The sequence below is a fragment of the Talpa europaea genome, assembly GCF_964194135.1.
Source record: "Talpa europaea genome assembly, chromosome: X".
In the NCBI taxonomy this organism is placed as follows: Eukaryota; Metazoa; Chordata; class Mammalia; order Eulipotyphla; family Talpidae; genus Talpa; species Talpa europaea.
In genome coordinates this window covers 48,486,769-48,510,343 of record NC_140081.1, presented here as the reverse complement: position 1 = coordinate 48,510,343, position 23,575 = coordinate 48,486,769, and the positions used below count along the sequence as shown (strand labels likewise).

At 39.8% G+C, this 23,575-nt stretch overlaps 1 protein-coding gene across 1 annotated transcript in view; it reads left to right on the top strand.

Moving 5' to 3' along the window:
- Positions 1-23,575, top strand: part of HDAC8 (histone deacetylase 8) — a gene marked incomplete at its 3' end in the record, with an annotated part of 230,279 nt that overhangs the window by 87,067 nt on the left and 119,637 nt on the right. The window contains 3 exon segments of the mRNA XM_084258384.1: positions 4,798-4,910; positions 9,548-9,625; positions 10,228-10,336. Coding sequence (XP_084114510.1) covers positions 4,798-4,910; positions 9,548-9,625; positions 10,228-10,336 — 300 coding nt within the window.

The window sequence follows — 23,575 nt, the reverse complement described above, 5'->3', positions numbered from 1 at the left end:
AGTAGGTATTTTCTTTTTAACTCCCAGTCAAAAACTAATAACCTAGCAGGTACTAGGTTCAAAATAAAGTTTTGAAGTTGAGACCTGGCTAACAAATTTTTTAAATTATCATTGATAACACTATATTGTAGTTGTCAAATATCTGGCATAGCAGCACTAGTAACCTCAAAAATAAAAACCTATTGGAGCCAATATGGGTATTGAATCTCTAGCAACTTCCTATACAACAATTTTTGAGATTTTATATTTATACCATTTGCCTATTTAACCTCGCAAAGGCTGAGAATCTCTTCTGATTTGGAGACTCTTTCATACATACTATCAATATCAACATATCAAATAAACCTAATTACTCCTAGCACCTGTTTTTATAAGGTGAAAAACAAAGCCTTTGAGATTTTCCAGGGTCCTCTAGACTTAGTTATGATATGATGATGTATTACTCAAAGACAGTACTTTGTTCTCCATTTAACCAAAGTGACAATAAAAGATTTTATAAGTAAACATAAGAGGTAATATGATTATAAAGAACCTCAGCTCTTTCCTATGTGAAAAAACATTAATTTCTTAAATAATGAAGGGTGTAATAAAGTCAGTATAAGCCATAGAAGATTATTCTGGAAAGACACAGGATCTTTGTCATCTAGGAAGATTACTTAGTGAACAAAGCCTTTATTACCTGTTAAGAGAAAGCCATTAATAAAAAATAAAACTTGTCATTTTAACAGAGAAAACCAAATTCTAGTTTTGCATCAGGATAATATTTGATACTCAAATTCTTTTTGGAAATTTTATAAATCTTACAGATAAATTCCTCAATCCTTAGCAAACAAATACAATTCCCTTTTTGTGAATATCCTACCACTTTCTATGTCAGTATATATCCCTTGTAGTACAACTTCTCTAAGGGGAAAAAAAAAGAAAACAACACAGTTTTTTAAAGATATCTGTCAAACTTTTTTTTTTTTTTTTAAGAACTGGGGTACAGGCTAGAGGTGCGGGGGCCGAGAGGATTCACCAGAGACAGAGCGGGGAACAGAACAGGCAGATCAACTGAAATACACTGCTGAGGGAAGCAGCGGGTGAGATAGGAGAGGTCTGCTGCGCCATGTGGGTTGCTCCCCAGCCCGCTGGGGATAGAACTCATGCCTCAAAGGCCTCACAGTGCTGCGCTCAACCCCCTGCACCACCAGAGAGGCCCTGTCAAACTTTTTTTGAGATAACATTGGTTTCCAATAAAAAGCACACTTATTAACAGATCCAAGCATTTACAACCTCTCTGTAGCATGCAAAAATAAGAATCAAAAAACCCAAATCTATAAACCCAAAATCATGCTTAATAATTCATGTTTCAGCATTCTCTTGGAAATGATCTAGGCAGGGCCTCCCTGGTGGTGCAAGTGGTTAAGCACTGCACTATGAAGCAATTCACAGCTTTTGCAGCACAAGTTCCATCCCCGGCCAGCCAGGGAGCAACCCACATGGTGTAGCAGACCTCTCCTGACTTGCCTGCTGCTCCCCTCAGCAGTTTACTTCCGTCAGTCTGCCTGTTCTGTTCCCCACTCTGTGTCTTGTGAATTCTCTCACCCCCCCCACGCACCTCTGGCCTGTACCCCAGATCTTGTATGCATAAATAAATAAATCTAAATAAATCATTGGAAAAAAAAAGAAATGATCTAGGCAACTAAATAATATCCATTAATTAATTCAATTTAGCATTAGCCCAACACTTTTGGTTACCTGAAGATTTTATAAATTATATTCAAACTGACATACTAGGGCCTCCCTGGTGGCGCAGGTGGTTGAGCGCCGCGTTGTGAAGCTGCCCACGGCTTCTGCAGCTGAGTTCAATCCCCGCAGGCCAGCGAGAATCCCATATGGCATGACAAACCTCTCCTGTCTCGCCCGCTGCTCCCCTCAGCAGTGTATTTTGTCAGTCTGCCTGTTCTGCTCCCCACTTTGTCTCTGGTGAATCCTTTCACCCTCCTGCACATCTGGCCTATACCCCGGTTCTTGTATAAATAAATAAATCTTTAAAAAATAAAATAAAATAAAGAGCATCATGGTGCCTAAAGTAATCAGATGTTTGTTAGTCTATGTCAAAAAAAAAAAAACCTGACATACTACAAAACATAATTATTGTTGAGATAAAGTTTATCAGAATAATGACTCAATTTGGTTAAACAAATCTACATTTGTCATAATCTCAACCATTTAATAGAAGTAATAGCAGTTCATTCAGTCTGTAAGTTTGTATAAATTTAGGAAGAACATACCCAAGTAGAATATAATCGACATGTATATTATGCTTAACCCTTATAAATCAGAAAAGGCAGAGCTGATTTTAATAAAACAAAAGTATTAAATTAGTCTTATTTGTCAAAGATTTGCCTAGCTTATGCAAATTTGAATTTTAAAACTTTTGAGTTTGTCTTTATTGGAATGCTTTTTTTTTAGCACGTTGAAATAAATTTTCTTTATTTTCTGGGAACTTTGTGAATATTTTATTTATCTAAGCACTTATTTCCATAAACCAATGAGAATAGAGTTTGTTTAACTTAAAATACTTTGTAATCTAATTTGGTAATGCCATCTGGATGTAGGAAAATACTATGCACTCACATAATGAGAGGTAAAAAGCCTTATTACTCAGGCTATTGCCATTAGAGGAATATTTCAAAAGAAAGGAAGGAACCAGAAATTTTATAGAGACAGGGAAAAAGGGGAGTCATCTCTGAGTATTATGGGAGTCATGAGGAGGCATGTTCTCATCTTGCAATAGGCCAGGGCAATGCCATCCTTTGCCGTTAACCATTCCTTGGGACACAAAAGGGTGGACTGTGGGTTTCTTAACCATCATTGATTTCCAGAAGCATGGGGTTCAGATAAATTTTAATGCTGTCAATGAGATGATTCTGCTTTGTCAATTTTGTCTATAAAATTTTTCTATATTCTCATATATACGTGTCATTAATTTCTGCCTTTTAGTTGGTAGGTTTTTTGGTCTTGTTTTTCTGTGCTTATGCCTTGTCTTCCTAGCTTAATTGTAAGTTCTCCAAGGGAAGGAAGTATGGCTTGTATTGACTTGTATTTTTCCTCTTCCCTATCACCCACCTTCTTTTTCCTAACACCTAATGTTCTATCTCATCTACCCAAAAGTTATTGATGTTCAATAGGACAGATTACCCCATTTTTTGATGTGCTAAGACAGTAGACTTATGAAATGCAAGCTTTACATATTTGGAAGATAACATCCAAGAACTTTCAAAGTCATGTACTTAATTCTTATTTATAAGAAATTCATCTTTTTTATATATTGCATGCCTAAGGGCCAAGCTATTCTTTTTCTGGGTGATCACTAAATTCACCTTCATGAAGCAAAATCACATCTAGTGATATTTTTACTAACTTTCCACCTGCTGGTAACCTGTCCAATCGATGCATCCTGTGAACCAGGGCATTGTTGAGACTATGAGACACTGTTATGGAAGAGATTTCATAAAGAAGTTTACACATTGTGTATACACTAGAAAAATCTTACAGTTTCATAGCCGTGAAAATGTTATTTTAAATGATGCCTATGCCCACAATTCGGATTCAAGTAAAGTATCTGGGAGAACTTAGAAAAAATGTGCTGGTATTTGAAATGTCTGCAGAAGCAAAAGAAACTGAAGCATTTAGGATGAAACGTTAACGATAAATTAGGGTACATTATCGATGATAATGTTACTGTACATATACTCAGTAAGGTTTAATGGAAGCACAATAGAAGAGTAACTTAACGTTGATAAGAGGTTAAAGTGACACATTATAACCCGTAGCAAAACAGTTAGACACCATAAAAGTCAATGAAGACGGTTTTAGTGAGGGAAGCAAAATAAGTTTAGAAGAAGCTGCTTCAGTCTCTAGTATAAGAATTATATTTACAGAAAGGAAACCTTATTATGCTGCCCAGAAGGCTATGCATTTGTACACTCCACACTCGGCTTTTATGAGCAACAAGTGCCAAGATTTACTGAAAAACACACACACACAATTTCTAGGTTGTGTCATAGGGTCAGTGCAGAGAATTCAATCACCAACATCTACATCTGGCTGAGTAGGATTGTTTTTAAGTCCCCTTCTAGAGTCTAGCTTTCCTAAAGTCCTATAAGTGATGATCAGCATTCATCACGATGACCCCAGGGTACTACAAAATTGTAAAATGATTGCTGAATCATTAGAGAAACAATCTTTTATTCAATATAGCTATGATAATCCAAGTCTTTGAAAATCTGGGATCCTGGATAGAAAATGTTTCTGATCGGGCCTCCCCTGGTGGCACAGGCGGTTGAGCGCTGCTGTGAATCTGTCCACAGGCTCTGCAGTGCTGGTTCGATCCTGGCCAGCCAGCGAGGGTCCCACATGGCATGGCAGACCTCTCCTGCCTCGCCCGCTGCTCCCCTTAGCAGTGTGTTTCGTCAGTCTACCTGTTCTGTTCCCCACTCTGTCTCTGATGAATCCTCTCATCTTCCTGCACATCTGGCCTGTACCCTGGTTCTTGTATAAACAAACAAACAAACAAACAAATAAATAAATCTTAAAAAAAAAAGTTTTCCATCAACCCGAATATTTAGTTTATAAAACTCTTCATTCCCTGATCCTTCTGTATCATTTACTATGTAATTTTTGTAGGTAGATTTTGGTTTTCTTAAAATGAGGAATTGGAAGGGAATAGATCTCAAGAGTTAACTCCTTGACTGTAAAGACTCCTAGATTCCTTTTGGCTATTGGCTGTAGCAACTTGTTTCCTTACAGAGATGAAGCATCTGGATTTTGTTATCTCAATGATGCTGTCCTGGGAATATTACGATTGCGACGGAAATTTGAGCGTATTCTCTATGTGGATTTGGATCTGCACCATGGAGATGGTAAGCCCTTCACTTTCAAAGGTGCTTTGCTGCTATGACAGCAGGTTTTTATCAGTTAAACTCCTTCTAGGCATCTGGTAAAAGGAGCAGTGCCTGTTGCAGTTTTCCTAATTGAGAATCCTACAGTAGTTAGAGATTGTTCTGATGTTATTCCTCCCTTGCTGACCAGGCTGTTTAAAGTACCAATACTGTAATCTCTTCCCCTCTCCTCTAGTAGCAAAGCTCTCCAGTGGAGAACTTTAAGTGGCAATCTAAAACAAAAAAAGAAGTGGAAATCCTAGCTTGTGTGTACTCCAGTGGTCAGCAACAAATCTCAGGCCATTTCTATTAGTTCTAAGTGAAATCTGCAGTTAGAGCTGATAGTCTCCAGATAAGATGGGTACACGATGGACTCCCATTCTGGATTTTTCACCTATAGCAACATCAACTCATGTAGTGAGCAGAATCTATGCCACTTTCTTTGTGTTGCTAAAATATTTAGTTTTGCCAAACCCAGGGAGGGCATCTTTATCTTTTAACAGCAGCAGATTCCTAAAAATTTACCCTAACCCCGTTCATCCCCTCTTAGGCTTCCTTGAAAGAATGCCTTGAACATTTCTGTGTGTCTTCCATGTACCATGTAGAGAGGTTCAGTGACAGTTGGCCCCATTCTGGTTCTTTACTAAATCGTCTGTGTGACAGTATTTCCATTGCCCTAGGAAGGCTTATCCCGTAAATTATTACTTAAGTTTCTTTCCTTCCCTGTTTCCAGGGAGTTTTTGAGACAAACTAATATCATCAAGGTATAAGAGGGGGAAAGAATAATAGATACTAAGGATAGGATCGATTTTGCTGCCAAAACAGAAAAAGAAAGAAAAGATTTGTGGGGGAAACCTCCCTAGAGAGCTTCTCCTGGATGGATGGTCCCAGGGAATGGTGACAGAAGAGGAGAGTCACAGAAGAGAGAAGGGTTCAGACACCCAGCAGCCTACTCTAAAAAGAGAGTGTCCATTGAACAGCTGTACACTTGACCAGTAAAAAACACATTCTTGCTCAAAAACCTGAAGAGACTCCTTATTGCCTATTACAAGGGTGACATTTGAGCCACAGGTTTTCAAATGGCCTGCAAGCTAATAATGGTCTTTATATTTTTACAAGATTGTAAAGAAAAAAATATACACACTGGAGACCGTGTGGTTTGCTAGCCCTTGCCTTGTAACACTGGTTCTCAAACACGAATGTATAATCAGGATGACCTGGGGAAGTTTGTTTTAAAATGCAGATTCCTGGGGCATGTCCACCAGATAGTCAGCTTTTGTAGGACCAGTGTGAAACCTGGAAACCTACATTTTAACAACACTCCCATTGTTCCACAGGCCATGCTTTGGTTCCTCAAGGTGAAGTCTACACCCTTCACCCTGTCTTTCAAGTCCTACCTCAAAGAGGCCTCACCTTCTCTCTCCAGCTTTCTTCCTCACTACTTGTCTCAGGCTGCTCTACTCACTAATCTCCAGACAGGTGTCACTGTCCCTCCCTCCCGACTTTGCATCACTTTTTCCTACCTTAATTTTGCTTTCTCCCCTTCTGTATCTCTAAGTTCTACACATTAGTTCAAATTCTGACAGTAGCAGATTTGCTCTGATCATTCCAACCCAAGCGTTCTCTCCCTCCATTCAAGTCCTATATTGTTTGTATGGCTCATTTGATAATTATATATATTATCTTGTTTGGCTAGTTAATTCTTTAAAGTATCTCTGTCTTCTCTTGCCATGGAAACTTACAGTTCCTCAAGAGCAGAGATCAAGCCGTTTACTTCTTTCAGTCCTGCACAATGACTTGAACAAACAGAAATATGCATATAGTAGGGGTTCAGTAAAATATTTTTAAATGTATGAGTATGAAATGGAAACCATCAGTATCAGAGTTCAGGAATAGAATCTACTCATTGAACCACGTAAGAATGAAATAAGACTGTTACCTGAAACCCAGTCTTTCCATTTGCAATGTTATTTCTACACCATTTAGAGTTTCCTGTTGTAGACAACTTTTATGGTGTGTTTCATTTCAGTTTATTTCCCCTCTTCAGCACCTCCCTTTCAGTGACCCCTGCCCCACCTCTAAACTCTTACACATTTGGTTTATTTTAAATTTCCCATGATTCCATAACTAGCATCCCACGGTAGCTTCACTAGCTCTCCTACGCTGCCCTCACCTCCTTCTCCAGCCTGAGGTGTTCTTTTCTTTCACCCCATACTCCATATCCACCACCAGTTTGTCTAGGTCCTTTTTTAAGAGTGATTTTCTGACAATGTCTAGTGGGAGCTCCCTGGAATAGCCACTAAACATATGAAAAGGTGTTCAACACCCTAATTCTTAGAGAAATGCAAACTGGAACATACTTTGTGCCCCAAATTGAAAAGAATAACAATACCCAGTGCTAGTTGGGGTGTGAGAACATGGGAACTCTCCAATACAGTGGATGGACTGATTGAAGTATAAATTGGTACCGCCTCTTTGAGTGCATAAATCATCAGGATTTTCACGAATTATCCATGTGTTGTACTTCCATTTCTCAGTCAAAATCTGTTTAATTTGTTTTATTTCATTTTCTTTTGTTTTGTTTATTTAATGTTTTGTGCCTGGAGCCTTTAACTGGTTTTAACTGCCTCCCTAGGGCAAAACATAAGGCTTGGGAAATTCAAACATACCTGCGATACACAAACAGAATTAGTATTTTTTTAAGGTCTCAGTTGGCCTCTAATGAAGACTGAAAGTATTACGTAAACAGAGACAATTTCTTTATTTGAAGTATCAAAGAGGGTAGTACATGAATTGCTAGTAGTCCTTCCCCTTTATAGACAGATTATCTGAATACAGAGTAACTACATGAGGTTCTGGAGGTCGGCAGTGTGTTTATCTGTACAGTTAAGTAGTGGCTTGTCAGGGTTACTTTAAGTCCCATCTCTTATCTTCAAGGCCTCTATTTTCTGATTCTGTTTAAATGGAAAAGGGGCGCCTTTTAAAAATATCCCCCCCATCTTTCTCCAGGCTTTGAAACTATGTTATAAAGCTGCTATTAAGGGACATAGGCAGGACTATTTTCAGACATCCATGTTTTAGTCAGAAAGATGTACTGTATGTTACTTAGTCTACATGGGACTTTGGGTAAACTGTCTATATAACCAAATCTGTATCTAGAGGGGCATTTTGTAACCAGGGTTTTTATTGGTCATGTTTTTCAAAGGGTTGCCATGTTATATTTCTTTGACCAAAAAAATCCCCAAAGTTTAACTGGAACCGCTGAGCCAAAACCAAAACTTCCAAGATGGTGCCAGTTTCCTCTATTTGGTTCTATTGATGATGCCTCAATTCTAAGCTCTAACATTTTCTACCTTTTAAAACAGGGGCGGGGAAAGGAAGGACTAGAGTCAAAATAAGAGGGGGTGCAATTATATGGGGAATATAACCAAAATGAAAATGCATACATTGTGCAAAGATGAAAAAAGATGCAAGAATTATATAAAATAAAATATTTAAATAAAAAAATAAGGGGGAGTGCAATTGTATGGGGAGTATAACAAAAATGAAAATGCATACATTGTGCAAAGATGAAAAATGATGTAAGAATTCTATTAAATAAATAAATAAATAAAAATATTAAAAAAAATAATAAAACGAGTTGGCAAAGAGAGTCTGGACATCCCTCAGCTTGGAAAAGGGAAGTCTGCTTATAATTTGCCATGAACTTGAAAAGGAACCCCAAAACTTCACTTGGGTCCAAAGTTCTACATCATCCTGTAGTGACAGAGATCAGAGACTAAAGCGTTAATGGGCAAAATGAGGAGCACCCCAGGTCCCCCAAACCTGCCTGCTCTAAATGGGTTCTGTCATCCACTCCATCAAGACAAAACATCCTCTTAGTCTTAGCATAAGATGTTCAGTAGAAAAGAACTTTAATAGAATTAGTGTGCAACAATGAGTAGAATAGAAAAAATATATAGTTAAAAGAGTTTCCCCAGGAAACACCCTAAGTTACCCATCCCCTTGTGAGTAAAAGCCCAGCCAAACAGAGTTGGACCCAAAGCAGGGCCACTGAGGCTTGAAAGCCTGCCACACGTCTAAGTCACCTTTTGGTGGGGACCCATAGGAAAGGGACAGAACAGCCAGGCAAGTCTGGAAGAAAAAGAGCAAAATCAAAATACAAGTTAAGATAAAGGCTGCCATTGTCAGCCTCCCCGCGGGCCTCTCACCCACGTCTCTGTCTCTTCCAAGTGTCTCCTTCCATGTCCTCTAAGTCCCCGGTACAAGTCCAAGGCCGAGAAGCAAGTGTGGCTTCTTCTTCACATGTGTCTCTGCTCCACATACTTCCTCCAGGTCTTCTCCTTCTTCCTCTTTCATCCTCCCTGTCCTGCTTAGTTTTCCCTTGCTGCTCAGCTCCTCCCTTCCTTAGATGGGGCAGGGAACCTGGAACATTCCCTTCCTATAGGGATTACACTGTCACAAAAGGACTTTATTACTTCTAGTCTTCAACTTGTTGCCTTTATTATTGCTGCCTTTTCATCCCTTATCCTTCCTACAGCTGCTTTCTAGAATTTCAATTGTCGAAAACAGGAGTTGTATATATGAAGTGATTCTTCTGCCATTTCTTTCTTTGGTAGGCGTTGAAGATGCCTTCAGTTTCACCTCCAAAGTCATGACGGTGTCCCTGCACAAATTCTCCCCAGGATTTTTCCCAGGCAAGTGATCTGTTTGCAGAGTATTACATTTGAGAAATAAATACTGCAGTTCTTCTATATGTTTCTTATACATTACATTTGGATGCTGTTAATACCTTATTAGTGCTACTCTATGCAAAATCTAACACAGGTCACATCAGATGACAATGATAACAGGAATGTAATGCTATTTCTTTTTCCAGGTGATTTTTATGGACTGTTAATAGCTCACTTGCACTTACTGTACTATCAGATACCCTGTGTAACTCCTAGCATCCTGATAATTGCATTGATATACTAATATTTTGTCAATCTAAGATACATGACAAATCAAGCCAAGGACTTAATCTCTTTTTTATAATTTGATCCAGCAAGAAGGAAACTCTGGTTTTTTTCTTTTTCTATGTTTTTCCTGCTCCCCAACATTCTCACCATCACCAATTATCTGTTGTTTACAACAGATATTTCCCCATATTATTTTTCTTATTTTCATTCCCTTAAAAACCATCACCAATTCATTGCTCTCCTAAGACCTTTCGGTCTTCTGAATTTCTATCAGAGAATCCTTCAAGCTTTCTATTTCGCATGCCTTAAAAGTGTTTGCATGCTCTTCTCTTTTGCAGGAACAGGTGATATGTCTGATGTCGGCTTAGGAAAGGGACGGTACTACAGTGTAAATGTGCCCATTCAAGATGGTATTCAGGACGAGAAGTATTACCACATCTGTGAAAGGTATGGCAATAATGCTGATCCAGTAACCAGTGGATTACATTGCTGTAGGAAGAAATGGCCTCCAATCTCACAGAAATCTTGTTTTTAAGGGACAATTTGAAAAGGAAGCCACTGTATATCCATGTTGCTTTTGTATTGTGTTCATTATGCTTATTTTGTGAGGCTGCTGTCCTCTATTTGTGGGAGGACCAAGTGGCTGGACCAGAGCCACTCTGTAGGTTTGCTCTCACCTACTACCCGTAATGATTCCAGCTGTCCTTAGCAGGGCTGCTGAGCTGCCCTGGAGAATAACGTGTCTGCTACTTTGTTAGCTAAAACCTGCATGTATTAGCCTGGACGGTTCCATTTCATTTTTCCATGATGGAGATTTGCTTCCATCCACTGGTGTGAATATTAAAGAGTTCTTTATTATGAGTTCTTGAGTTCTATCTGTTGTGTTAAAATTGGAGTCAGAAATCTTTTTCTTTACTGTATGGTTAAGGATTAAATTACGGCCACTTCTGAGCAGACAGTTGGCCAATGTGTAGACCATTGGGGACAGAAAAGCCTTACAGAGTTTGGGGGAAGGGAGAGAATGGGAAACCTAAACTCCTGCTTATAAAACTTGAGATTGGTCGGTACAGAGTCACTGCTGGCATTAGCGAGTGTGACTAGAAGCCAGCCAGTCAACATTGTTCAAGGTAAGTAAAGGGGACTAAGATGCTTTAGCTCCCTCCCCCACTGAGCTCAGATTTCTCCCAGCCTATAGTGGAAACAGGGACTTCCCAAAGGAACATGCACTGACTGCCATCTCTGGGAATTTTATCGACAAAGTGGAAATACTGAAAAATAAAAACTTTATGCGTCAAAGGGGCCTCTTAGCTGCAGAGATTTGGCCAGCCAGGTTATCATCCAGCAGCGCTAGCCTCTGTATTGCCAGATTGAAAAGGCTTTTTTTTTTTTTTTTTTTTTTAAAGCATGCCACTGATCGGTTTTTTGGCCATTTTTTTTTGTATTTATTTGTTGTTTGTATTTTAGAGGTATAGGCTCTCCCCCTTCAGGTGTTGCTACTATGCCACACCCCCCACCAAAGTACCCTCGGTACAATGGACTGTTGGTTTTAATTGCCCTCCTTTGTTCCCCCAAGGCTCTGTTTTGTCCCTGAGCAGGGCAGATCAGAGTTGCTTATGCAGCTTTACCAATAAACATATCCTATTGTTTTGTGTAAAAGGAGAATTCTTTTGTTTTTCCTTAAATCCCATTCTTGATAATGACCCATAATTTTTTGCCTTTTTAATTTTTTATTTTTGCCATACTGGGAAGCTGGGTCATTCTCAGTGCCTTCCCCTGGGTTTCCTAGAGCTCTTTCCTGGGTCTTCATTGAAAAGACAGCATTTACCTTCCTGCAAATGTAGTTTGTACTATCTGACCCTCCCTAAATGGGTTACCTTAGGCGTGCCCCTATTGAGCTCATCTGCCCATCATAAAACCTCCCAAGAGCTTCCTTTATTCCCCCACTAACTTGGCATCTCACTGAGTGTCATCCGTAGATTTGAGGATTTTCCAGTGCCCACCTGCAAAGATGTCTATTTACCCTTCTTCAATCAAAAAAAAAAATGTTTCTCTCCTATATATTTTTTCTCTCTAAACTGCTCCTAGTACATGATTTAAGTTTTTTTTAACTCCTTATAATTCATGTTTAAAAATAGACGTGGCATACAAACTTAATTAGCAACATTTTAAAAGTGAGCTTAGCCCCCCAAAAAAGATCCATGGAAGATCACACACGATTTCCCTTTGCCAGCCCCAGCCTAGCGTACAAGAGGCCAGGGTTCCTTCGTATCTGGGAGCTTGCCTGCTAAAGCACTGTTGGAGGTGGTACCGTATCCGGCCCACTTAACAAGGGTGGAGCCGAACCACCAGATGAAGCCACATAACATAAGAGGCAGGTGGGCTCTGGGGAGACCCATGGAGAAGGGCTCTTTGGCTTCTCAATATTGGACTTGCACCAGGGACTTGGGGGACAGGGAAGGAGACATTTGGGAGAGACACGAGGGGAGGCTGACCATGGCGGCTGTTACCTGGATTGGTACTTTGATTTTGCTCTTTTTGTCCCAGACTAGCCTGCCCCTTTCTGCCCCTTTCCTGTGGATCCCCACCAGAACGTACCTTAAACTTGTGGCAAGCTTTTGGGCCTCAGTGGCCCCACTTTGGGCCAACCCTGTTTGGTTGGGCATTTACCCACAAGGGGATGGGTAACGGGGTGTTTTATTGGGAAACTATTAGCCTTTCTTCTCTTTTCTCTCTGTGCACACTAATCCTATTAAAGTTCTTTTACACTAAGAGTATGCTTTGTCTTTGTGCGCACAGATGGTCGGACCCCTTTAGACCATGCAATTTGGGGGGGCCCAGGTTACCCCTCAGTCACACTCTAACAGTCCCAGACACTCATCAGTTTATTGTTCCCAAGGCTCCTTTTGCCTGTGGAGCCACATCAGCAATCTACTTGGTGATCACCTAGGATGCCGGGTTCCAGGTTTCCATTAGCACTACTAGAACTTTTCCCTTCTATTTCCTTCAGAAGTCAAGTCTGGTCAGGGCATTACCTGACGGCACCTCTGATTCCAGGAGTGCCAGGGAGACTCCCTGACCCCAGCATTTCCCCCTTCTGTTGCACTAATACCAGAAGTTTCTTTAACAGGAAAACATACTTTCATTCTACAGTTAATAATCAGCTTTTAAATGGAATTTTGGAACAGGTTTACCTCCTCACCCTCACTCTGCCACACAGGTGTAGGTTTGCGGAGCTTTTCTTGACACTTGATTTTGCACAGTTTGCAGTGTGAGCACCCTGAACATTCACAGGAGCAGAAATTGGGTAATGCGAGGGGAGGGGCATGAGAAACAAAACAGTATTGCCAACAAAACCGTTTGGAAGCAGGTCAGCCCTGGTAACTAGATCACTCACTTGGTCCAAGTGATCACTAGATTACTCGGTCATTGTGCTTGTGACTACTTCTCGTTTGTGTCTTGGGACCAGAGTCTCATGCACATTTGCCATTATAACCTTTGACCCATCTACCTCAAAAATACAGTAGACATAGGCTTCCTCATGTTAAAAAAGCTTATTCAGCATGTCTGCTACCTCCTTTTCATCCTTTTTGTTCCAGGAGCCTACTGATTTGCTAGCTCACTCCTTACGTGTGATTTAAAAAAATAGGACTGCTTATTGCTGCTAATTTACAAGATGCACTAATGTTCATTTGCCACCCAGTTTCTAGTTTGCTCCTGAACTGCCTCTCACTGTAGGATTCATGAAACATCTTCCTCTCCTTCCTCACTTCTCTCCCTCCCTCCCCCTCCCTTCCTCTCTTCCTTCCCCCACCCCTTTCCTCTGCTGTTTTCTTTTTGAGACTGCCAAGTAGTCAGGTAAAAACCTAATGGTTTCATGTTAAGGTTTAACACATCCTTCTTATATTCTAAAGGTGGTTTAGGGATTCTTTTTTTTTTTAATAGGCCAGTTACAGAATCTTTACATCAATGTTTTTAATACCAAAGGAGTCAGAGCTCCTTAGTCCATTCAATACTGATTTAGAAGGGCAAGGTCACTAATTGCCCAAAGCTTCCCATGGTAGCTTCTGGAGTTACTCTTACCAGTAGAGCCCTGTATTAACTAGCATACAGGAATGAAAAGATTGCTCTTGTCAGCACATCTCCTTCAAATAGATGCTATGGGCCCAATATAGAGGCGATAGCGTTCTATCCTATTTTTGATTTGCATGAAGACACCCCCCCCCTTTGGCTACTTGAACACATAGATAAAGTTTTTGTTTTTGTTTTTGAATTCTTTATTCAATCATAAATTCCTTAAATATGCATACTTCTGTGGTCCAATACTTAATTTTATGCCCCAAATACAGTAGGAACTAAATAAATCAACATAAGTATTAATCAAGCAATTATTATATTCTCAACATGGAAGTATGAGCACCTTTCTCCTGATTTTAAGAAACATGCAGTTCAGCAGATACAACAATCAGAGGAAACAAGACTACAGCAAAGTAATAATTTAAATAAAATTAGTGCAAACATCTGGATCTAGCAGAAATGAAAATTGATGCCTAATGAGGGCTAACCATGTGTCATGCACTGAGTGACATAAACAGCTTTACATCATAATCTACTATGTCCCTTACACCAACCCACTGAGGCAGGGAGGAGCTGCATTTCCAATGGAAATATGGGGCACACATAGGTTAAGCAATTTGCCCTGTCACACACAGAGCAAATGGTTGAGGGTGAGAGTCCACTCCAAGGCTCCAAGGCTGTCTAATTCTAATGTCCATGCTCCTAACACATGTGCTTAACCTTTGCGAACTTGCCAAGAGTAGAACAGGATCGTAATCATGGTGGGGGGGTGAGGAGTCCATGGAAGGGAGTGAATATGGGGGAAAGTGGAGACCGACCTCCCCATAACAACTTGAGTCCAAAGCAGAGTAAGAACCAAGTTCCAAGCAGCCCAAGGCCCATGCATGAGCTTTCTGTTCTAAGGATATAGCAGAGCAACAACCACCCACTTTTCAAGAGGAAATTGTCATCTGAGGCCACCTCCTCCTATAACTAAGCTGCTGGCTCCTGGCTGCCCAAGCCAAGACAGACCTGGACTGACAACCTCATGTGGCAGTGCTCATGCTTGTAAGGATGGCACATACTAAATTTGATGGGAGAGGAAGGCTGTTATGCCAAAGGGGCAGTTTTCTTGTTCTCAGATCGCATCATCTCAGAGGAAATACTGCGCCACCTATGTTTAACCTGTTTGCTCTCTGATTATATTTGAACACAATGTGAGACAGTCTTAATGCTTAATCTGTTACTTAAAATGCTGATGACTTGGGGAGTATTTATAGTTAAGGACTGTGGGAGAGAACAAAAACAAACCCTTCTTTGCTGTCGGCTTAAGAGAGGTTTGGATAAATACCACTCTGAAACCCCAAATCTCAGGGGGACCAAAGGACTCACCGTCATGAGCGGTCCTCACATATGCATCATTTGAAGAAATTCAGAGTTGGGTTTAAACTTTAAACTTTCGACTTCATTTTAAAGCCCCATCAGCTAGAAAGCATTCTTTACTGAGCGTCCAATCATTAGTGTATATCTCCCAGAAAAGCTTATCATATGCATGGATAGAAAATATACTGAAGCTGATAGTTCATCATTTGGGGGAAGTTCACATTTCATTAATAATACTCAACTACTCAACTTTCTAAGATAATTAAGTGCAGACACTGCATAAATATTTCACCAAAAGAAAAACACATTGTTAACCAGACTGCTCAAGGAAGAGGACTTATGAAAGGCAAACCAGAAATAGCAGTCTTTATATTCACATATGTAAAAGTTTGCTAATAAGAGCTATCACCAGACCAGAGAAATAATCGGATTCTCATGTCCTAGAGTTCATAACGGTAGTTACTAAAATAAGAACCTACCTGTATTTGGTCCTTAGCTTGTTTTCTTTGAGGTCTATGCCTTTACTCTACAACTCAAAATTAAAAGAAAAAAACTTTTGTCCCCATCAAAAAACACCAGTCTAAAGAAAAATCCAGATTCCAGAAGTGAAAAAACAACTTAGTGTTTTTGCCTCCTTTCTTTTATGACAGTAAAACTATACTTTTCTATTTTAAATATTTTTTATAGCTCTTCAACTGCTTTTTTTCCCCCAAATGTTAATTCTATTGTGCATAGGCTAACCAGAGTAGCCCACCCAGAAAGAACTCTTTTCTAGGACAACAGGGTCATTAAAGATCTAGTTTGTTTTTTCCCTATGGGGAATTCCTCTGTCCATCTATCCTGAGCTCCACTGCCATCCAACAAAGAAAAAAAAATGTCACCAATACTTAATATAGTGCCTCTGTGGTGTATATTTAGTGTGGGAGAAAATTCCTTAGACCCTGACATGGCCTCTGAAATACAAGATCATTATATTTAAGCACAGGAACTGTTCCTGTTGTTCTGGGGCCAAAATTCATTTCTCTGATGTCACTGACCTTCCTACGCAAGAATCGAGCACCTCAAGATACTCCATAGGATTTTTGAAATGTTAATTAAGAAGAAGAAAAGGGGAAGTGATCATGCTTCATCAGGATTTTGTGTATCTTTAAGTATGATGACACTGTTCATGAATTCTGCAAATATTTATTGAATGTCTTCTCTGTACCAGACACTATACTAGGCATTGCTGGTAATAAACAAGACAGATGTGGTCACTACACACTGGAGCTTAGCTTCCTGCCTGTGACAGGAATTCTATTAAATATGTATTTGCTCTTTTTCATTTGATCATCTTTTACTTCTTAGATTTTAAATTCCTAATTAATATTTGGAAACCTGGAGATTCTATAAATCTACTTTTTCCTTAATTTTCAATGGAGAAAATTCTGACTTCCTTCTTTAGAAAATGAATAGTGTGACATGTCCCTTTATAGAGCTCTTATGGAATTACATCCTTTTCATGTGGTTTCCTTTTAAACTAGTCATTACTAAAGATTTTTAACATTATGCATTTTTGCAACTGTAGACATAATTTATATCATCTTTTGGTCCTGGCTCTATCTACATGTAGGGTAGAGATTCTCCATCCGTGCTATAAGCTGTTCATCCAAATATCAATGGAATAAAATCAGAGCAATGGAATGTCACTAAAAGACATTTAAATGAAATGTTTTGTTTTGCTATTGACTTTTTATGTTAACATTTAAAGATGAGATGTTTTAATGATGATGAGTTTTTCTTTCATTATAGTGATAAGTCGTCTAGAATTTATCTTCAACATGGACTCCAGACTATTCAGGTTTAGAAGCATTAAGATAGATCCTCAGTGAAAGAAAACCCAACAATTATAGCTTATTCTTTTAGACTTGATCATGTGGCAAAAACTCCACATATATCCACATATGTACATAAATATTTCAAGCAATACCAATTTCTTGAAACTCTCATTTGATAAGAAGGGAAGAAAGCTAGAAATTTGCATTTGAGAACAAATAATTATATAGCCATACTTCCACCTTCACCCCCATTTTAATCAGAATCTGAGAGCTGGTGAAAATTCTTCATAGAATTATTCTTCCTCTCTTCTGTTGGATCACAGCTTCACCACCTTGACCATCACTAGCTCACTTTGACCCAGTGGTAAAGGTAGCAGAAGCTGCTAATTCATTTTATAAGCCTTGTACTTTGCACTCAGCCCTCTATAAGTAATATATTTGTATTAAATGCTTTTATTCTATTTGATAAACTTCTATCCTACCTCTATGTGATATGACAGATGTAAATTTGCCTATCATTTCTGGAAAATGGATGACTCAGACACTAATTAAATTCGCTGTTAATGTTAGCCATAGGTGGAAATGAGGCCAAAGTGGGCCATTCATTTATTGTTCCTAGTTTGATGTGCCTTTTAAAATACTAAATTCAAACACCATTAAGTGCCTAAGAACATCGAATAATTTGTGCTTAATTATCTGAGTTGTCCTGAACACTCTTGTCAGTGACCTCCCTCTGCCTGTGCCCCAGTACTTGGCTAGGGTTGCAGTGAACTGTTGTTTTTTTTTTTTTTTTTTTTTTTTTTTTAACCTTGCTTGATCTTTTGGAGCTTTAAATCCGGTGGTGGGAGTACTAAGGTGACTATCCCCGAGGGGAGAAATCCTATATGGTCAAAACACTAACAAGGATGTAAAATAATGGTACTTCAATGATAAAAAATAAAAAGAAAACAAGAGATCAATAAAGATAAATAAATAATCCAGGTTGATAGGACAGTTCTCATATTCTTCTCTTAACCCCCTTGTTCAGTGTCTCTTGTAGCCAGTTCCGGACTGCTGTACCAAGTAACCCTGATACTGTGTCAGTCCCCCTCCCACACTGCCAGCCATCTTCATGGGCAATATTTTTTTTTTTTTTTCATTTCAGTCAAGGAGGACAATCCTGGAAATCTGTGGATTTTTTTTTTTCGCTCTGGTGTGCACATTTCCTGTCCTTTTGCCGAATTGACCCCTGCCCTCCGGAGAAAGTGCCCTGATTCTTCCATAGCAGTTTTAATAGGTTCTGGTACTAGAACATTCTCTGAAACTCTCCAGAGACATGAAGACCTTGCTTAGAAAAGGAAAAGTTGAGAATTACACCCTTTCACGTAGCTACTCTGACTGTACAGCTGTGCTGGCTGGAACATTCTAACAAAATTCTTATTACTCCTCTCAACTGCTCTCTCCACCTTGTACCCTACTCCATCCTAGTTCTCCTCCCCCTCCCATTTTCTTTCAGTGGTGTTCTGCTCCTTCGATCTAGCCTAGAAAAACTCCCCTTTAGGTCTGCTTTCACATGTTACAGCTTTGAATGAGTGCGCCTGACATGGCCATACACCAGCAGCCGCCAGGACTGATGAGCTCACTCGCTGTGTCCTGTTGACAGGGCCTGTACAGAGATTACATTAAATCAAAGACCTGATGCTAAATTCAGCTGGACTTTACACCCTGCACGGTTACCCGTTGCACCGTCTGGAAAGAGTCCTACTCACAGGAACTTAAAAGATCAAAAAACCCCAAAGAATTCCTCAAGAAAAGTCAAATAACCACCTAACAAGTTGACACGGGAAAGGGTGTGTGTTCATGCCAGTACTCCAGACAGTGCCTAGGGAGCGGGAGATGAAGGAGTTGGTGGGTGCTGTTCTGAGCAGGAGACTTCTGAAGAGGAAGGTGAGGGGTTGGGAGTGGGTGTGGGTGAGACCCTCTTAAATATTTTAGGGATGAAGTAGAAAAATATCCTATTTAAATAGGCAAGCCTCACTAACTCAGCCTAATTAGAGGAAAGCCGGTCTGAATCATGGAATATTTTTAAATGCATTTTTATTACTTTCAAGCAGTGGACATGCTAGTAATTCAAATTAGACTAACAACATCATACAGCACCTCGGGGAAGGGGCTTAAAGAATCATTTGTAATTAGCATATCAATTATTTGTATGTAAGTGGATGTGCACAAAGTGAATAAAAAGTTTATTCTCTTAAGTAGGACAAACATTCCCCAGTGCAATCCTGTTTACACTATTAATTTGCTTAGCCAGCCCTTTTTGTGCCAAGATAGATGTATGTAAGAAATGCTTATTTCCTCAGGGAAGAATGAATCGCTTCCCTGTGTTTAGTCCAGTAACTAAGAAGCGGAGCGCCACTTGATTGGTTTGGGATTTCCAGGATATGGAGTTTTGAATTTGCATACAGACTAGAGAGATTTCATACGGAGAAGATCTGGCAGCCGTTGCCAGAGAACCAGTTTCCCCATCTGGATTTCATTGAAGTGATCTGGATTTCATCAAGCAACAGGACACTGATCCTAAATGATCCACCAGACACTCTAACATAGGCATGTTTAAAATACATCCTGCCCCAGAAAAATAACTGTTAAAATATGATGAGTTGGAGTTACTCTGTGTGTAGTACTTAAAAGTAATAAAAATGCATTTCTTTTTAAGTCCCACAAAAACCATGCAATATCAAGTTAATGATGAAAATCAATCCCCAAACTCTTTCTTGCACACCTCATTGTGTGACGGCATCGCAGAGATTTCCAATCATCTGGGAAAGGATATTATATTTTGATGAGCTGCACCAGGTGTGAACTATATGGCAGGGTTTCAGCTTTGAATCTTAGGGAGGCCCTCCAGGGTAAAGAAGGGTGAGGGAAGTGCCGGGGCATGTTTATTGTTAACAAATCATTATTGTCCACTTAAGTTTGAAAATCAGAGCAATTGAATTGAAAAAGAAAAGGTATCAGGTTTAGAGGGAGTGTAGAAAATATGATTAGGAAATGAGAACCAGAGATATAGGCCTCTATTTCTACCTGGCTGTATTAAACTGTGCTCTAGGTAAATTGTGAATTCTTCAGGGCTCCGAGGGCAACAACTGAGCACAGAGAGCATAGCACAGGCAGGAGATAGACAAATGTTGTAACTACAGCTGGGAAAGACTCCAGCTCACCCCTTTCCCCCAAGGGCATCACTATCTAGGGTCTGCAAAGGCCAAATAGCTATTTGGCTTTAAATCTGATTTTTTGCCTAAGAAATCAGAGAAGTCCTTTTCCATTTTAATAATGTGTTCTCCCAATCTCTATCTCACAAACAGGAACTTATGTTCCTGTCCCTTAAAGTGAATTTTCTGTTTGGTGAAAGGTAATAAATTGGCAGCACTGGGAAAGGAATTACTGTATTCCCAGGACAGGTATAACTGGGCAATGACACTGTGAAATTTCTTTCTGCCTTTGGGGACCATTAAAGCACTATTGCAGGAAGTCACTGAAGTCACTGCTGTGGAGTGCTCTGCTGAACTCAACCGTGTCCTTCCTAGTGGGCTGAAAAAATTAACATAGCACTCGAAAGTCAGCTCATTCATTTATTCATTCACATCAGGGCGTGTTTTCCATGTGCCTGGTACTAGGAGAACACGTTCACAAATGTGAATCATTTCATCCTCAAGATAACCCTGTGAGGAACAGGCTATTCTTGTTTGGCAGAAAAGGAAACTGAGGTTCAGAGAAGAGAAGTGATTTGTCCACGCAGGCATGCAGGCACTCTATCCAACTTTGTCTGACCCCAAGTGCAATGTTCTCCCCGAGCTCTGTGTTGTGGCGGCTGCAAAGGAGATGGATGTGCAAATAATGTGACATAGAGCAGAAAGCAAGCTGTGTTGTGTGCGTGGGCCTGGTGGTGACAGAACGGTGACATGACCTGCCCTAGTCCTAATGGAGTCATTAGTACAGCGAGCAGTAGGACTCTTAAGTCTTCTTCCATTTGGGGTGTTGTTGTTTTTTTTTTTTCTTTCTGGTGGTGGTTTTAGCTTAGCTCTCCAAACCAGTCTGCCTCTCTACCCACCTCAACCCCTGCCTGACTAAACAAGCAGATACATTCTGCTTGCTCAGTTCTCTTGTCCTTCAGCAGGAGAGCCAGAGAGCACTGGGGTTTGGTAAAGAGCAATGGATTCAAATTAGAGTTGGTGCTCTAATTCTAGCTCTGATGATTCACTCTAGGCAACTGGTAAGGTCCTTTAATTCTGGATAACTCCCTTTCTCCTGTGTGAATGAGAATGGCTTCCTTCAAAGGGGTAAAGAGATAAGTAATAATAAGCTAAAAATAGTGCACAACCCTTTTTGTTGCCAAGGTGACATATAATTGATGAGTGGAATTGCGTACTGCAAGGCATGTTAGAAAGAGATGCCAATTAGACGTTTCTATATAATGGACTCAACAATGAGAGAAAATATGTACTTACAAAATGTTAGGAAATTGCATCTCAAAAATTAAAACAGCAAAAAAGAGATGTGAGGGCTGTTTGTTTGTGGGATTTAGGAGATTGAGGTTTGTTTTTTCAATTTCTTGGCTTTTGGGGTTTTGTTTTGTTTTTTATTAGACATGTTCATGGAAACAGTACAGCTTGTCTGATGCTAAAAGCAGAAAGAGAAACTTATAGGAAATTAAATATATCCAAGAAGCACCCATGGCCCCAAACAAAATGAAGCATAGTCCTCATCACAGAGAGCCCCCTACGCACGACACACACACACACACACACACGCACACACACACACACACACACACATGTCCCATTTCTCTGCAACCCTGAACCATTTGCAACAGAGACTCAGGAATCACTCAGGCATTCACCATATGCTGCATCCTCTGGCAGGTTGAGGGGTTTGGATTTTTTTGTTTGTTTGGTTTTTGGCAGATTGAGTTTTTGAAGAATGAGTCAGCAGTACCTGAGTTGAGATCCGATTGAGAATTTAGAAAAAACATTTGGGACTTATTAGCGATAATGTGGCTCTTGAACACAATCCCTCTCTGAATCCCATCCAATGCAATAGACTTAAATTTTATATCGTAGAGAGGGGGCTTTGCTACTGTCATTAACTTTTCTCAGGCTGACTTTGAGTGCTCACAGCATTAATAACAAATATTTCTCTCTTCTCTCCCTCTGCATCCTACCCTTCTTGGTCTTTTAACTGTGAACTCCTCATTTCTTTAATCTATTGAGGAAGTCTCCAGAGAGTGCTGAGAGTGTTTGTTGGAAAACAGGAGGATAAGGCTAGTCTAGGCTGGTTTGCATGCTAGGAAGTCAGGAGATGGAACCTGCTGGGAGCCTGCACCAATCAGAGGCCTGGCCAGAGGGGCAAGTGTGGCTCACCAGATCCTATCACCAGCATTAAGTAAAGATAACAGGAACGCTATCTCCCTGGCATCCCACTGCCTTCGGATGAGTCTGTTAGGACTTTAAGTATTTAAAAACACAAAACAAAAACAGGTTCTGTCCCTAGTATTAGCAACAGAGTGGCACCAGTGTCTACCATGCAAGCTGTGGTCTGTCCTGCTGCAGTGAAAGAAAAGGGGTAACTCGACAGTTTTGTTTTTTTATCTAAAAGCATTAATGTCATCAACTCTGGCTTTTCTGCTCTTAAGGCACCAACCGCCTGCCCCAAGTCAATGCCTTACAGAAACAGCTGCTTCCACCTAGCCTCTTCATTTGCACAGCCCTATCTGAAAACCAGACTGCTGAGTAGCCAGGGATAGGGTTTCTCATTGAGAAAGGACATTTCAAATGAATATCTTGTGTGTTTATAGGGAAGTTGCTAGTATAGTGTAATGAGAAACCTGTCCTACCCTCCCTTCTGGTTAAGGATTTTATATCTTCCAAAAACATAACATTAATGATTTGCAGTGTAGCAAACAGTAGAGTGGTTAGAGAAAGTTTCCCAAAACTGGAGTGATATTTCATTCATTTATTCATTTTTGATGTCTATTTATTCAATGCCTACTATGTATAAGTATTGATTCCACCCTCAAGAAAGTTAATGGAAATTTAGAAATTTTAGATACATAGAGAGATACACATATATATTCATAGTGTCACACATTTGAATAAAATAAAACATGAAAAGTTATAGGAACCATGAGGGGGGAATGCTGTGGGAATTCAAAAAGAGAAAATATTTCAGAAAAAGGCTTAATTGAGGTGGTAACATTTGATCTGGCTTCTAGAGGACAACTAATTACTATATCTTTACAAAGTGTGTGAATGAGGATGTGTTTATGAAATCTGGGTCAAGTTTAAATATACACAGATTGTGTTGTACGTGGAAGTTACAGCAAGATCAAAGTCATGAAAGGCTGAGCTACATAGAAAGAGTGGCAGTGGTTTGGCCTGTCAAGTGCAAGTTC